The sequence below is a fragment of the Oryctolagus cuniculus genome, chromosome 2 (assembly GCF_964237555.1).
Source record: "Oryctolagus cuniculus chromosome 2, mOryCun1.1, whole genome shotgun sequence".
NCBI classification, from domain to species: Eukaryota; Metazoa; Chordata; class Mammalia; order Lagomorpha; family Leporidae; genus Oryctolagus; species Oryctolagus cuniculus.
This window is the reverse complement of record NC_091433.1, coordinates 158,523,143-158,539,343: the sequence shown is the minus strand read 5'-3', so window position 1 is coordinate 158,539,343 and position 16,201 is coordinate 158,523,143. Positions and strand designations below refer to the sequence as shown.

Genomic DNA, 16,201 nt, shown 5'->3' with positions numbered 1-16,201 from the left:
TTTAGTTGTCCAACCCGGATTTTTTTTAAAAAATGTGTTGGATTTGAGGACTTAATGAAAACTTTATAGATTATGCAAGGGTGATTTGTCTCTAGGAAACTGAAGAGACAGAAAGGGAAGGACCTTTTTTAGTTGCTGTATAAAAACTGCTGGAACCCCCTAGTACTTTGTATTTGGGGAAAAGTCATCTTTATAGGGAAAGAGGAGTGATACTGAAATCACACATACCTGAAGTTTAAATTTAAATTACTCCACTTAAATATCTTTGCGGTCCATAAACGTTTTGAACCTATCTTGCAGCTGATTTTTCAAATGGTAGGATCTGTGATTTATAACTTTTAAAAGTCTAATAGAAAAAAAAATCTAATGGAAATTCCATATATATAGTATGCTGATTAAGAATTGTTAAAACAGTGTTCATGCTGTTACTGAAATAGAAAATAGTTGGAAGAAACTAATTTCTAAAAATGTTACCTGTTTATTCATAAAATTGTTTTTAAAAATATAAAAGAGGCTTTTATTTGTAGCATTAAGATGCCACTTAAGACACCCAATTCCACATTGGAGTGCTTGGGTTTAGGTACTGACTGTGGCCCTGATTCCAGCTTCCTGCGAATGTGCGTCCTGGGAGGCAGCAGGTGATGGCTCAGATGGTTGAGTCCTTGCCACCCATGTGGCTATCTTAGATGGAGTTCCTGGCTCCTGGTTTTGGCCAGACCCAGCCCTAACTGTTGTGGGAATTTGGGAAGTAAACTAGTGAGTTAGAGATCCCTGTCTCTACCTTTCAAATAAATATCGTTAATTAATTTAAAAAATCACTACTATCCTGATGCTTTTTTTTTTTTAAATATCCATGATATAGTCCAAATTTTTGTGCACTTTTGCTTGACCTGCACAGTTATATCTCAGCTCTCCGGTTACTGTCCATTGTTTGAAGGTGTACCTCCTCTCTGCTTGCAGTTGTGCAGTTTTGCTTCTTGGTTGTCCTGCTGGTCAATAATAGTATTTTAGCTCTGTTAAATTCAGTAGCTTTGTGGCATTTCTCTGATGGAAGTTAATTAGCTGGAAAATGTTTACACATGTTTGAAAGGATGTGTTTTGGGCTTTAGCTGCTCTGGGAATATACAATCTTGAGTGAGACACAGAGCGTAGAAGATTTCATATGAATAGAGATGTTTTCATTTTTCAGGCTGTGGAATGCTGGTGGGTAAGAACCGTTAAGCAGAATTAAAAACTCAAAATAATAACAGACGTACCCATCCCTAGCCACCTTGTTTCTTCAAGTTGTACTTTTTAAATAGTTCTTTGGAATAAAAATGTTTTTAATGTGTGTGTTCTGGATGATTAAATAAACTATTAATTAAGGTGATTAGCTCTGTTTTGAAGTAGATTATAGAAAAATACTTTTTTTCTTTTTCTTTTGTTAATATACAGGGAAGTCGAGATAACATGAGTATTGTACTAGTTTGCTTTTCAAATGCCCCCAAGGTCTCAGATGAAGCAGTGAAGAAAGATTTAGAATTGGATAAACACTTGGAATCACGGGTTGAAGGTAAGAAATATGCCTTTTTTTTTTTTTTTAATTTGAAGAAAAGGAAAAGTATTCTTTCTTGTTTATCAATTCTTTTAAAATTCCCTTAGGAGAAACAATTGCTTCAAAAAAAGGCCTTAATAAACAAATATCTATCTGCCTAAGATTTATTATCTTGAACTATTATATGGGGGTTAATTGACAGAGAAATGACAAATATGTCTAATCCCACCAAAGAGAAAGTTAACATTCTGTTGCTCTTCTCTGTCCATTTGTTACTATTTTTTTCCCAAATGAATTGAGAACAAGTTGCAAATATGATACCCCAATAAAAGGACATATCTTCATAACAAGTTAGCATTCATGAAAATTGGAAATTACTATTGATAATAGTATTACTGGTAATGCATAGATCCCATTCACATTTCCCTAATTGTCCCAATGTTATTTATAGTAACATGGTCCAGTCCAGAGCACATGCTGCATTAAGCTGTCATGCCTCTTCAGTCTCCCTCACAATTTAAGACGTTCCATATTCTTAGTTTTTACAGACCTTGGCGTCTTTGAAGAGTACTCATTGGTTAGTTTATATAATATCCTGGATTTAGTTTTTACACTAGCAGGACTACCCTAGAAGTGATTTTGGACTTCCCAGTGATTTGTTATCAGTACAGGTATGCAATCTTGAGTATTTCCATCGTTGGTGATAACTTTCATCACTTGCTTGAAATAACTTTCAGATTCCTCTACAAGTGGGGTCAGACTTAATGAGTAAGTATGCGGCCCTTATGTAATAAATATTGTGTGGGAGAAACTTGGAGATTGTTAATAACCTATTCCTGTCAGTTTTATCATCCATTGGTGATTCTTGCCTGAGGCAGTTGCTACTAGGATGATAGTCAAAGGGTGATTTTTCTAATTTCTTTTTGTGTTTATTAGCATTTTTTGCAAGGAGCAAATGCGTAGATTCCTTCTAAATTCATTGTGTTAAAAGCTATTACTAGATTATTTTGATGCTTGTGTTACCCTAAATTGGTTGCTGAGAGCTTCTTCAAGGTTAATATAATGACTTTTTGTTCTATGTCTTTTTTTCTTATAAAAAGCTTTATTTATTTAACAGGCAGAGTGAGACAGGCAGTTGGAGGGAGGGAGGAGGGACAGAGTTGAGAGATTCCATCTATTGCTTCACTTCCTAAATGGCCACAACATCCAGGGTTAGTCTAGGCATAAGCCAGGGGCCCAAGGCTCAGGCTGGGCCATCCTCTGCTGCTTTCCCAGGCACATTATTGAGGAACTAGAAGAGGAACAGCAAGGACTTTGATCTGACACTCCCATATGGGATGCTGGTGTCAACAAATGGTGGCTTACCTTGCTGTGCCACAGTACCCCCTCCCCCATCCCCCAGTCATTCTCTGAGTATTTCCTTTCATTATGATAATGAGTTAAGACAGGCTCATCTTTAATTGCCCATAGTACCCTAATCCTTCAAAGAACTTTTTTTCCAATGATTCCTCTTTACTTTAGGGGAGAGCAGTATTTAGTAACTGGGATTTGGGTATTAGGTGGGCTATTGGTGTTTCTATTCTGAGACCCACTGAGGAAATAACTACACATGTATCTGTATTTATTGTATTATCCACCTGTCATCTTTGTTATTCCTATGATATGTTCAACTCTTCTACAATACTGCAAGATTTATTCTAGTTTTCTCTTTTCATATTTGTATCTCCCCTGTTCTACAGCGAAAAACCAGGCTCCTAGTGGTCAAACAAACCTGCTGACAATCCTGTGCAGATGCCTTCCTCACTGTACACTGGCTTTAATAATGCATTCTACACCAGTCACCACAACCAGTGCTAAACCGTGTGCCTAGGCACGATGTCCCATGTTGGTCCCTCATGCAGCTACTGGTGTTTCCTCTGTTCACTGGAAGATTTACTTTGCTTAATCTTATCTAATGATTTTAGACTCAATTATTCAGAATGAGGGACGAGAGAAGCTAGTCTGTAGAGTTTAATGTAGTGGCAAATAAACTGTGATGTAAGTCTACCATCAATTATTTGTTTTCCTTATGTTTCATTTATTCCTTTTTACTTTTTCTCATTTCTTTTGGATTAGTCAAATATTTTATATTACAATTTATCCTAGTATGTACTTGTTTGTTATATATTCTTTTAAATTCACTTAGTGGTCACCCTGATAAATGCATGTTGCAGTCTTAAGGTTTAGAGACCAAGAGGATACCTGACTTAGGGCTACCTGTATTAGTCATCTTTGCATTACTACAATGAAATACTTGAGGCAGGCTAAGTTTATAAAGAAAATGGGTTTATTATGGCTCACAGTTGTGGAGATGCAAAGTCTGCATGCCTCTTGTGACCATGACCTTCTTGCTCCCAGACTCCTAAGGCAGCACAGAGCACTGCTAGACAGGAGACAAGGAGCCTGTGTGGTCTCTGTCTCCCTCATTAAAAAGCCATTAGAAGGACTCACTTTGTGGTGCAGCAGTTAGGCTGCTGCTTGTGATGCAGTTCGACTCCCAGCTGCTCCACTTCCAATCCAGCCCCCAGTGAATGACCCTGGGAAAGGAGCATAAGGTGGCCCTGGTGCTTGGGCCCTTGCCTTCCTCATAGCAGATCTGGAAGAAGCTCCAGGATTCAGCCTGGCCCAGCCCCAGCCAACGCAGCCATTTGGGAAGTTAACCAGTGAATGGAAGATCTCTGTCTCTCCTTTTGTCTGTAACTCTGCCTTTCAAATAAATAAATAAATCTTTAAAAGAAGCAAACAAACAAACAAAAAAAAAACCACTAGATTCAGTCACGGAGACTTGACCCCAGTGACCTGATCCAATCTGTTCGTTTTCCAAAGGCTTCACATCTAAACCATAGAGGGATTGAACTTCTACTTTCTTAATACCTTCAATATAAAACTCTGGGGTTAAAGTCCTGCAGCATTGGGGTGGGGAAGAATCAAATTATATTCAAGCCGTGATACTACATTTTGATTTTGTGTGTGCTGTTTTTTATATTTAGGTTGAATATCCCTTATCTGAAATACTTGGGACCAGACATGTTTCAGGTTTTGGAGTCTGAAGTTTTGGATAGACTTTTGTCTATCCAAGTTTTGCATAGACTTTACAGTTGATTGTCTCTAATCTGAAAATCTGAAATGCTCCAAAATCAAAATACCTAGAGCACTGATGCTCTGATTTTTGGACTAGGGATGCTCAACCTGTGTGAAATTACTTTTTCTGAAGTTACATTGTCAATTCTTTCTCTTCTCCTTTTCTATTCTCTACCCTTTCCTCCACAAATATAATACAAAGTTCTTTCCCTATCTCAGGGTTACATATTGATCTATAGAGAGTCTTCAGGAAGTTTGTATAAGATATGTAATATGAAAAAAGATGCATGGATATAAATTATCTGCACCAAAGTAAACTCTTAATTCTGTTTCTTTCACAAGTTCTTGTAGTACCCTTATCACTTACAGCTTGATTCTTTTTATATATTTAAATGCATTTGAGTGATAAAATTTTGGTTGTGATGTAATAGGCTTGGTGAATTTGGCCAATTATGAATCATTTTGTACAGAGTAGCCGTAAAAACTGACAAGGATTTTAAAATGTAAAGATTCATGATTTCAAATGTGTGGTTACCATAGGAAAATGTCATTTTTGCAAGTTTGGGAAGAATAGATGAATCTTTTTTAGCTTTATAACTATCCAGCCGCATTGCCTAAATGCTGCTTTTGGTGTATAATTTCTTTAGTTCTCAATGAGTCCTGTTTATAGGTTTTGGTTCAGTGCTCTTTTTTTTTTTTTTTTTTAACAGAGAGAGAGGTCTTCCATTGGCTAGTTCACTCCCCAAATGGCTGCAACAGCTGTAGCTGAGCCAATTGGAAGCCAGGAGCTTCTTCCAGGTCTCCCACATGGATGCAAGGGCCCAAGGAGTTGGGCTGTCCTCTGGTGCTTTCCTAGGCGCATTAGCAGGGAGCTGGATCAGAAGTGGAGCAGCTGGGGCTTTAACCCACTGCACCACAGCACTGGTCCCTAGGTTTCAGTTCTTTTTAGTCTCAGTGAACACTGCTTTTTTGGTGATGGGAAGATGGGAAATAATGTGGGAGCACATTGAAGACCATGTCATAGGCATAGGAACTCATTCCTTTTGATAATTACTAAGGGAGTTATTTATAAGTTATTAATATAAATTTTAGATGAGCTATAGTGTATTGAAGTGGTGGATTGCTGACTATAGTTTATCAAAAGGCAGAAAGAATTTATTCATAAACTGAGTTTTGGAAGTTCTCCAAATTCATCAGCTGCTTGTTATGTGATCTTATCCGACTTGCTTAACTTCTCAAGACATCAGTTCCTTTATTGGAACTAAAGATAAAAACACCAACCAAAAAGGCTGCTTTAATAAGTTGTGAAAGAAAACAGTTTGTACATGATACTTGTTAAAGATGGTGAAGTGAAATTTATTCAAGGGATTCCCTCAGATAGATAACAGGGACCACTAGGTAAGATCTTTCAATGGTGGAATGAGATTGTAATAAACACCATTAAGGACAAATGGTGATTAAATGGGTGGAAAATTACTAGGAGGAAACATCAAGGGGTAAAGTGGTTGTGGCTAAACTGACTTGATAGGATTATCATTAAGGGTAGGGTAGGGTGTTAAAGATAATGTTGGTGGGCTAATACTAGTTGGGAGCAGGGTGCTAAACTGATGACTTAGCAGGATTCTTGCTCAAATTGAGCTCCACAAGGACAGAGAGGGAAGCTCAAAGTTAATCTAGTCAGGACCTAAGAACCTGATTAAAGTTTTGATCAGATGAGGGAGTCTTTGTCAGAAAGGCAAATGAGAAGGGCTGGCATTCTTATCTACTGGGTTAAGCCTCTGTCTGGAAGAACTACATCCCATATGGGCAATACAGCTCCCTGCTAATGTGCCTGGGAAAGCAGAAGATGGCCCAGGTGCTTGGGCCCCTGCACCCACCTGGGAGACTGGAAGAAGTTCCTGGCTTCTGCCTGGCCCAGCCCTGGCTGTTGGCAGCCATTTGGGGAGTGAAACAGCAGGTGGAAGATTCTCTCTCTCTCTCTCTCTCATTTCTCTTTCTCTCTATAACTCTGACTTTCAAATAAATGAATCTTTAAAAAAAAATGGAAAAAACAAATGAGATATTTAAGCACCTAGTACAAAACTTAGCAAACTGTAGCTGTTATTAATTTTTAAACTGTGTAACAGCCAATTTGTAGCTTTTTAAATATGTGGTCAATTCAGTTCAACATGGATTGTTAACATTTAATACTTTTTCTCGTATTTTTTTGTAACTTTCTGAAGTAAATTTTATGTGGCAGAAACCACAGATTTGTAATAAAACCTCTGAGATCTGGAGCAAATACTTGATTATGATCACTCAATCAAACATTTAAAAATCCTTAGCAAGGCAGCCGCTACAAGTCAATTATACTGAAACTTAAGTTGTCTTAAAAGTCAGTGTATTGGTGGTGTTTTTCTATTGGGATTTTAAATTATGTAATCTGATACTAAATTTTTGATGTAAAAATATTCTGTTGTATTGAGTAAGTCTGTATGATTTTAGTGAGAGTGTGCAGGTGGGAGAAGTGTGATGTTAAACTACTGTATGAAATAGTATTGAACCTAAGGTGATTGCTTAGATATTTAGTGAACGCTTTTTACATATATTCATTTATTCAGTGTGTGTTTGGCATATTTATCATGAAGGTTATAGTGAAAACTAGAATAGTCTCATGGGAACAGCATAGGTTGAGTAGGGAATGCTCTTTTTTTTTTTTTTTGGACAGGCAGAGTGACAGAGAAAGGTCTTCCTTTTGCAGTTGGTTCACCCTCCAATGGCTGCCACGGCCGGCGCGCCGTGCTGATCTGAAGGCAGGAGCCAGGTGCCTATCCTGGTCTCCCATGGGGTGCAGGGCCCAAGCACTTGGGCCATCCTCCACTGCACTCCCTGGCCACAGCAGAGAGCTGGCCTGGAAGAGGGGCAACCGGGACAGAATCCGGTGCCCCGACCGGGACTGGAACCCCGTGTGCCGGCGCCGCTAGGTGGAGGATTAGCCTAGTGAGCCACGGCGCCGGCCAGGGAATGCTCTTAATAAGTATTACAATGAGTCAGAGAAGTAGAAGAGATTGAGAGGATATTTAGAAGCATATCATGTAAGATTCTATAGACCAAAATAAGGACTTTAGACTTCATTCAATTTATGATGATAATCCATTGCAAGATTAAAGCACAAAACTGACTTGATGTGACTTTCTTTCAAAGAATGCCTTTTAGTTGCTGTATGTATAAGATTGTAGAGAACAAGAGAAGACAAGATAGCAATTAAAAACCACTCACGACTGCAGGTGGTAGATGATGGTGGTTTATTGGACTAGAATGGGACTATTGCGGGGTGGGGGTGGGGGTGGGGGTTGGTATACAAATTGGTAATGTTCTAGACTGCAGTGATTCTCAGTTGGGAGAGATTTGGTCCCCGGAGGACAAGAAGCAATGTCTGGAGACATTTTAAGTTTTAGAACTGGTAAGATTCCTCTTCTGGTGAGTAGAGCCCAGGAACATTACTTAACATTCTGCACGAACAGCCTCCACACCAAACAATTATCTAGTCCAAAATGTTAGCAGTGCAGAGGGTGAAAAACCATGTACTATAGAGATATAAGTCTGAGGTAGAAAAATTTAATCCTGCTTTTATGAAGTTTGCAGTCTGGGATATAATAAACTTGGTATAAATGGGAGTATGTAGCAGTGTGGTATACACTATGTGTATGGTACCAAGTTTAGCAGTGTACTTATTCTAGGCTTTGATCACAGAAGGATTTGAAAAAGTAATAAAGTTGAAGTCCAAAGATGAATTAGGAGTTAACCGTACAAAAGAGTTGGATTGGTGTGAAAAGTGTTCTAAATCAAGGAAGATCTCGAAGCAGGAGGCAGCTTCATTGATTGGAGCATTTGGAGATAAGCAGAGTTAAAAGGGAGTTGTGAGCTCTAAGACCAAAGTCAAGGTCTTTTTTGGTAACCAATTTGGCTTTTGTGTTGAGGACTGCTTATTATATTGCTTTTTTTGTTATCTTAAAAGTTAGTCGCCACTGTTTGATTTTTGAGGAGTTTGTCTTGCCAGTGTTCTAATAATCATACTTGTAACTAAAACTTGTTTTCCACAAATTTTCAATAGAAATGGAGATTAACTTTTTGTTAAGCATTAGCAAATGCTATGATTTATTTTCCTTCGTTTTAATTGTAAAACACAGTAGAACATAAATTTTAATTATCACAAAACCTGAAAATTGGTTTTTAATGTCCCTCTTTCTTTATAATCCTTGTCAGCCATTACTTTTCTTTTCCCGTAATTGTGGTATTATTTATATTATTTTTACTTAATTAAAATATATTTTTCCATGTATCTGTTAATGTTTATCAGGATCATTTTTAGTGATTATCAAGTGTTTTACTCATTGGCTGTACTGAAGTTTTCCTAACTGCCTCCTTATTGTTAGACATCTAGTTTGCTCTGTTTTTTGCTTTTATAAGTAATAATGGAATGAACATCTTTGTGAAAATAACTATTTCTTTTTGTTCCTTCTTGTGACAGTGTTTGTCATTTATATGCTAAAGTAATTACTGCCAAATTGTACCTCTTGTTTGTGAATATTGAGTTAACACATTGATTTAGGAATTTTTTTTAAAAAACCTGCAGAAATTATGGAGAAATCTGGTGAGGAAGGAATGCCTGATCTTGCCCATGTCATGCGCATCTTGTCTGCAGAAAATATCCCAAATTTGCCTCCTGGGGGAGGTCTTGCTGGCAAGTAAGTAGAGCAAAAAGAGCTAATTTTGAGTTCATTTATAAATAGTAATTAAATAATTAGGGGTAAGAAAAGTTAAATCAGAAGTACATCATTTATCTAGAGAAGAAATGGGTTCATTTTTTGTTGAATACTAGAGAGGAACTCTAAAACTTCATCCAAAAATGTTTTAAAAAGGAATTATTTGTCATATACTTTGAGGATGAAGGTCCTTTCTTTGCTAATTGATAACAGATGGGTTTTGCAAGATCATATTATGAGTGAAATGTGGAAACTATGTCCTCTGTAAGAATTTGTGTGACAGTTAAATTTTTAGTATAGTCTAAATATTATTTCAAATACTCATGAGCTTAATATTTTGTGTAATTTAATAAAACAAAGGCATAATTTTTTTTAGGCGCAATGTTATTGAAGCTGTTTATAGTAGACTGAATCCACATAGAGAAAGCGATGGGGTGAGTTTTATTTTACTTTTCTATGCATTTGAAGTGATTTTATCATATAAGTGCTAGATATGAATATGTTCATGTAGTAAAATTTCTGATAAATTTTTACTGCTTTTCATTTTAAGAAGTCAGTGAAAAACTTAAGGAAATTAATTGAAATGTAGGTAGAGATAAACATCTATGTTGTAGGCAGCTTTGTTCTCAGTTTTTCTAGTCATGTTTGGGATGTCCTTACCTTTTCCCTGTACGTCTGTTTCCCCTTCTCCCTTAAACTTTAATTTTGAAGTGAGATTGTGTTTATAAATATCTCAGTTTCTCTATCATGCTATTACCATCAGCAGATGTTAGTGACAGTGATTATTCTAACAACCATTCTCTTTAGTTTCCCTGTGTGCCCAGTTTGAATACCCGAGGGCAGTTTTTTTAATATTATTATATTTTTGGTATATGAGTATTGAACTGAAATTACCATGTCTATTGTACCTTGTGGTACTTGGAACAATACTCTTTATCTCCTTACCTTTCACTGTGCTATCCTTAGAGATACTAATGAGCTACCAACTGCTTCTTTATGTATTGTTTTGTTTTTGTATTAGTACCAAGAGACAAAACAAATTATTTCTCTAATTACATTCAGTTTCACAGTAATTCAAATATAAGTATTTTCTCGTGAGGTTTTCATGTTTTTGGACATCTAAAAGTGAATGACCTAATTTTTACATGCCCCAAAGCTTTAAAGGACTTCCAGACTTAGTAATGAAGTTAACTGGAGGAAAAAAAAAAATAGGTTCACCCTCCAAGTCTCAAACTCCTCTTGGCACACCTTGGGAGAGATAGCAGTCATTGGGTAGAAATTATATGTTATCTCACTTGTGGTGTTTTCCTAGTATTCATTAGTGCACAATATAATTTATTTTCCTTAACAATGAAATATATCCTGGCAAAAAGGAAAAATTTCACAATTAATAAAATTTTAATGAGTCAAGTAAAAGTGGTGAATAACTTACAACAGAGTTTATATCATCTAGAGCAATGATTCTGAATCTTCCTTTTGCAGCTAGTACCTCAAAATATTAAGAATTATGTCCCAAACTGTGAAGGTTAATTTTAAAATGTCAAGTGATATATTTAGAGAAGCCTCACTCAAGCAGATGTATATAGGTTGTTGACATAACTAAAACTATGCTGATAATTTGGGAGGTAAAAGGGACCTCTTTGGCTAGATCATAGATTCCACATGGGACCCATTGCCTTGGTTAGTCACCAGAAGGTATTTATTTATTCATGATGAACCATAGAAGTACTCTAGTTTCCCCCAGTATTTCAAAATGCAATACTAAGCGTGTAATCTTAAATTATTATTTCTTGCTGAATTTCTTGGTCCATTAAAGCAGTCAATTTTTACTTCAAACAAGATGTAAAAAGTGTTGAATAACCCTAGCATATAACAAAGGATTACCTTTAAAGTTTTTAAAAGAGAAAACAAGTATACATAGTACCTATAGAATAGTGAAGACACAGACAAGAGCTGTGGAAATGAAGTTAGATGCCTATGTTATAAAACCTACCTTGATTAAGATAATTGTATGGCTATATAAATATGGGATATAAACTCTTAATTGCCATCATATATATGCTGTTAGCACTAGCAGATCATGCATGGGCAATCTGTCATGCAATAAACTGATGGATGGAAGAGACAACCAAACATAAGGCCTTGTCTCATCTGCTAAGTGCAGTGTACAGTACAGTTACAAACACATCAAGTAATACAATGTTCCACATAGTTTAGTAAAGAATGAAATCAGTGATAAAGTACAGAATGTGGAAATCACCATGTGGACTGTACAGTGATTGCCGTGAAAGCTCAGCTAAGAAGGGAAGATCAGATTCCCACAGAAAAGATAAATTTGAAGGATTTGAATGACAGAAATGAGATGAAGAAAATAACATTTCAAGTGGATGAGAGAAAAGAACAAAGTATAGGATGTCTTTGAGAGAAAGGATAGCTTTGGCTGAAGCAGAAAACTGCTGGAGTGAAAATAAGAATTTAGATTGCAAAGTATTTGCTGAGAGATTGGCCTTTTGAAACTTATTGTAGAGTGAGGAATCGCCAGATGTTTTGAGCTTACAAATGATAGACTTACAGGGATAGCATGGCATTTTAATCTGCTAGAAATGTTTTCAGTATTATTTGAAGAGATGCTGGAAGTCAAGTAATTGTGGAATACTTGCAGAGATCAGTTATAAATGTGTAAACTCATTAGTAGGGGTGTGTCTAGATTAGAGAAACTTCTGTGTTACTATAAAAACTCACTCTGTAGCCCAGAATCTTATTTTGGGAAACATTACCATACCCTTTAAGAATAATCACTGCCTTAAAAAATATTGAACTATAATCATAAGGAGCAGAAATGTCCTAAGAGGAGCAACCAGGACTAGACCTGGTGCCCATATGGGATGTCGGCAATGCAGGTGGAGGCTTAGCGCACTATTCCACAGCACCAGCCTCCTCCCCCCAAATTTTAAAAAAATGTTTGTGTGTATACACATATTGTGTAATGAGATCATATCTTTGGCTTGCTTTCATCAGTTTCTCAAAGGGATAATTTCTGCAAGAACTCCCTGCATCCACCACAAAATCTCCAGAAAAATTAAAACTACATTTTGCTATTAGTTGTTCTTACATTAGGCAGGAACCTGAAAGCATACATTCTGTGAGATATGGGACTTCATCTGATGAATTTTTTTATGTTTATAGTCCCAGCACTGACAACAATCCTGGTGTATAGTGACAACTCAAAAGAACTTAACTTGTTGAATAGGAAATGTTTTTATTTACTCACATCTAGTAATTTGCTTAGACTGTCCTTAAGTAGTGTATTTTAAAAAATAAGCTGCAGTTGCTAATTGATATGAAAGTCTATAGCTTTTAGAGTTTTATATTTTCCATGCAAAAATATTCTTTCTTCTAAGAAGACTCACAATGCTATTGAATTCCACTGATCAAGCAGCTGTGTAACTTGGTGATTTTCCAAGGGTAAAGGGAGAACTTGTACTTGCCCAACTCCTGCTTGTGCCAAGCTGTGTGTGTGTGTGTAGTCATAGTTATACCCTTCTTTTACATGAGACCGTGATAGTAAGAGAGATGAAGCAGGCTGACTCCAAAACTGTTCTCCGTATGTTCTTCATTCTAAGTTATTTTTAGAGATTGTACATGTCTGTATCCAGTTTCTCTCTGCTGTCCAAGAAAAAACATTTTCCTTTCTTTTTGTGAATCTCATGCAGAATAGTCTTAAGATATTCTATTTTTGATAAAGAATATTTATAAGGTTATTTAAGCAAAATAATCAAGCCTGGTAACTTATTGGTAGTTTTCATTAAAATATATGGTCTTATTTATCTTAATCCAAAAACTTTTAAGATGTTGGAATTTTTTGAGAAGAGAAGGAAAAACTGGACAAATTGGGTTCTTCTTAAGCCTCAAAGAATTTCCATGTTGTTTTCACATTATTCAATTTTATATGCAATCTTTTGTGTTTTTCAGTAAACATATAATTGCAATAGAAATAGTTGGTTTTACATTTTTTAAGATTTTTTAAATTTTCCATCTGTTGATTGACTCCCCAATTGGCTGCAGTGGCCTGGACAGGGCCAAGATGAAGCCAGGAGCTTCTCCAGGTCTCCTACAAGAGTGCAGGGACTCAAGCACTAGGTCTGTCTTGCACTGCTTTCCCAGGTGCATTAGCAGGGAGCTGGATTGGAGAGCAGCCAGGACTCCAGTCTCTGCAGATGACATCTTAACCCACTACACCACCGTGCATGCTTTTACATTTTTATTATCACAGTTTTTAGAACTCTGAATACCGTTTTTTTTCTAGCTTGTTTCATGTTTGCTTTTCACTCAGTTGTCGAAGCATTCTGTGAACATCTTTGCTATCTGAACATAAACTAAATTGGGTTACTATTTTTTAAGATATGGTTTGACTGTTGTATGATTTTGAACATTTACATGGCTTTCTAAAATTACTTGAAATTTGTTAAATATTACATGACCCTTTAAATAACACCTGATTTGGGGCCAGCACTGTGGTGTAGTGGGTAAAGCCGCCGCCTGCAGTGTCGGCATCCCATATGGGCGCCACTTCAAGACCTGGCTGCTCCACTTCCAATCCAGCTCTCTGCTGTGGCCTGGGAAGGCAATAGAAGACGGCCCAAGGCCTTGGGCCCCTGCGCCCACATGGGACACCTGGCTTCAGATGGGCACAACTCTGTCCATTGTGGCCATCTGGAGAGTGAACCAGCAGATGGAAGACCTCCCCACTCAACTGTGACTTTCAAGTAAAATAAATAAATCTTTAAAAATAAATAAATAACACCTGATTTGTCAGAATCCTGATTCTTTAGTCATTGGTAATTGTGTCACATATTTGAGAATTTTCAGTTCTAAAAATTTTTATTAGCTGATAAATATAGTATTGGACTCCACAAGCATCACATTTTTATTAGCATTCTTTTTTGCCAGTGCTTTACCTAGTCATTTAAAGAATTTTGCACAAGAGACGTGTGTTTTAAAAAAAAAATACATATTGTTACAAATACATATCAGCTAGTTAAGTTTTATTTTTACATGTTCTCCCTTCTCTGTGTTTATCTAATATCCCTATGTCTATTTTGTATAAGCCACTGTTTGCATAGTGAGAATTGATCCTAAAGTTGTATTAGTCTAACTGACAGAATGCTTTCAAAAACTGGAGCAGAAAGAACTAAATTTTCATCTCACTAATTATCTTAAATTTATTTTACAGAATAATTGTGTATCAAAGAAATACATTATAGATTTCAGTATAAAATAACCTGTGTTAACAGTCCTACGATAATTTTCACCAATATTTCTTTTGTAAGAGTCTACTTATATGGGGAATTTCCTATTCAAAAACTGTTTCTACCATAATATATTCAATGAACATTCAAATAGACACATTAAAAAAAATGTATTTATTTGAAAGGCAGAGTTACAGAGTGGTAGAGGCAGAGAGAGAAATCCATTTTCCTTCCGCTGGTTCACTCCCAAATGGCCACAACGGCCAGAGCTGGGTGGAACAGGAGCCAGGAACCTCCTCTGTTCTCCCATGTGGGTGCATCTTCCACTGCTTTCCTAGGTGGTAGTAGAGAGCTGTATTGGAAGTGGAGCAGCCAGGACACAAACCAGCACCCATATGAGATGCCGGCACTGCAGGTGGTGGCTTTACCTGCTATACCACAGCACTGGCCCCATTCCCCACCCCCCCACACTTTTTTTTAACTGAATCCTTTGAAAACAAATTGTAGACATAATATTTTATTCAAAAACCTTTCAATATGTAGTGCTTAAGAATGAGATTTTTCGAAATCATAATATCCTTATCAGGCCTAGGAAAATAAATGTCTTACTGTCATAATATCAAGTTCAGGTTTACCCAGTTACTCCTAGAATTACTGTTATAATTTTCTTTTGAATCATGGTCTAATGAGGTTAAGTCATCAGCCAAGCACATTAAACAAGTCTTTAATCAAACCCCACTCCCAACTCCTCCCCCCTTTTTTTTCTTGACACTGGTTTTAAAGAGTCTGAACCAGTTTTTTAATAAGATGTCCTACATTCTGGAGTCACATGATTATTTTCTCTTGGTATCCTTCAACTTGATCCTTTATTTCCCGTTACCTTATAAACTCAGAATTAGCTTTACTAGATTGATTTTAATGTTTCTGGCTGGAATATAGAACATGACTCTATACTTCATAATGTAGCGTATCAGGAAGTATATAAGGTTGTCTTTTATTTTGTCAGGAATACTATGATCATACAGCTTGTGCTGCTAAGAGGGTTAAGGTGCTGCTATTGTAGAAGCCTGTAGATTTTCCAAAGGTTAATAAAATATAAAAGGATTGAACAATTGATTATTCATCTTATATTTAAAATAACATATATTTTAGATATTTTATTAAAATATTTTTTAAAGGCATAAGTAAATTTTTTATCCACAAAAACTTTAAAATATTCCAAAAATCCATAGTTTACATTTATGTAGGTTTATCTTTTCTATCTTCTACTTACCACTCAGCAGAAAGAAACTGATATTCTGATGGCCTCCTCTTCTATCCTTTTCCTATCACTTTAAACATTAATTTTCCTTCGTACTAAATCATTATAGCCAGTTACTGGTTGTTTTTTTTTTAGTTAGCCACTTTTAGGAAATGGTTATGTTGCTGTTGAATTCTAAAAGCAGAATAAATTTGCAGATTAAACGTCAAATGACATTAAACTAGTTAATGGTAATTTGCTAAAGATTACTTTTGAGATGCTACCATTACAAGTTTTTTTAATTGACACAGGT

General features: G+C 36.3%; 1 protein-coding gene across 11 annotated transcripts in view; it reads left to right on the top strand.

Annotated features, from left to right (window-relative positions):
- Window positions 1–16,201, top strand: part of PPM1B (protein phosphatase, Mg2+/Mn2+ dependent 1B) — a 79,734-nt gene that overhangs the window by 54,185 nt on the left and 9,348 nt on the right. For 9 of the 11 annotated variants that reach the window (XM_051842957.2, XM_051842958.2, XM_070069189.1 and 6 more), the window contains 3 exons: window positions 1,435–1,552; window positions 9,270–9,381; window positions 9,776–9,833. In XM_051842957.2, coding sequence (XP_051698917.1) covers window positions 1,435–1,552; window positions 9,270–9,381; window positions 9,776–9,833 — 288 coding nt within the window. Of the gene's footprint in view, window positions 1–1,434; window positions 1,553–2,271; window positions 2,303–9,269; window positions 9,382–9,775; window positions 9,834–16,201 lie in introns of all 11 variants that reach the window. The other 2 variants (XR_011386663.1, XR_011386664.1) reach the window with 1 other exon arrangement.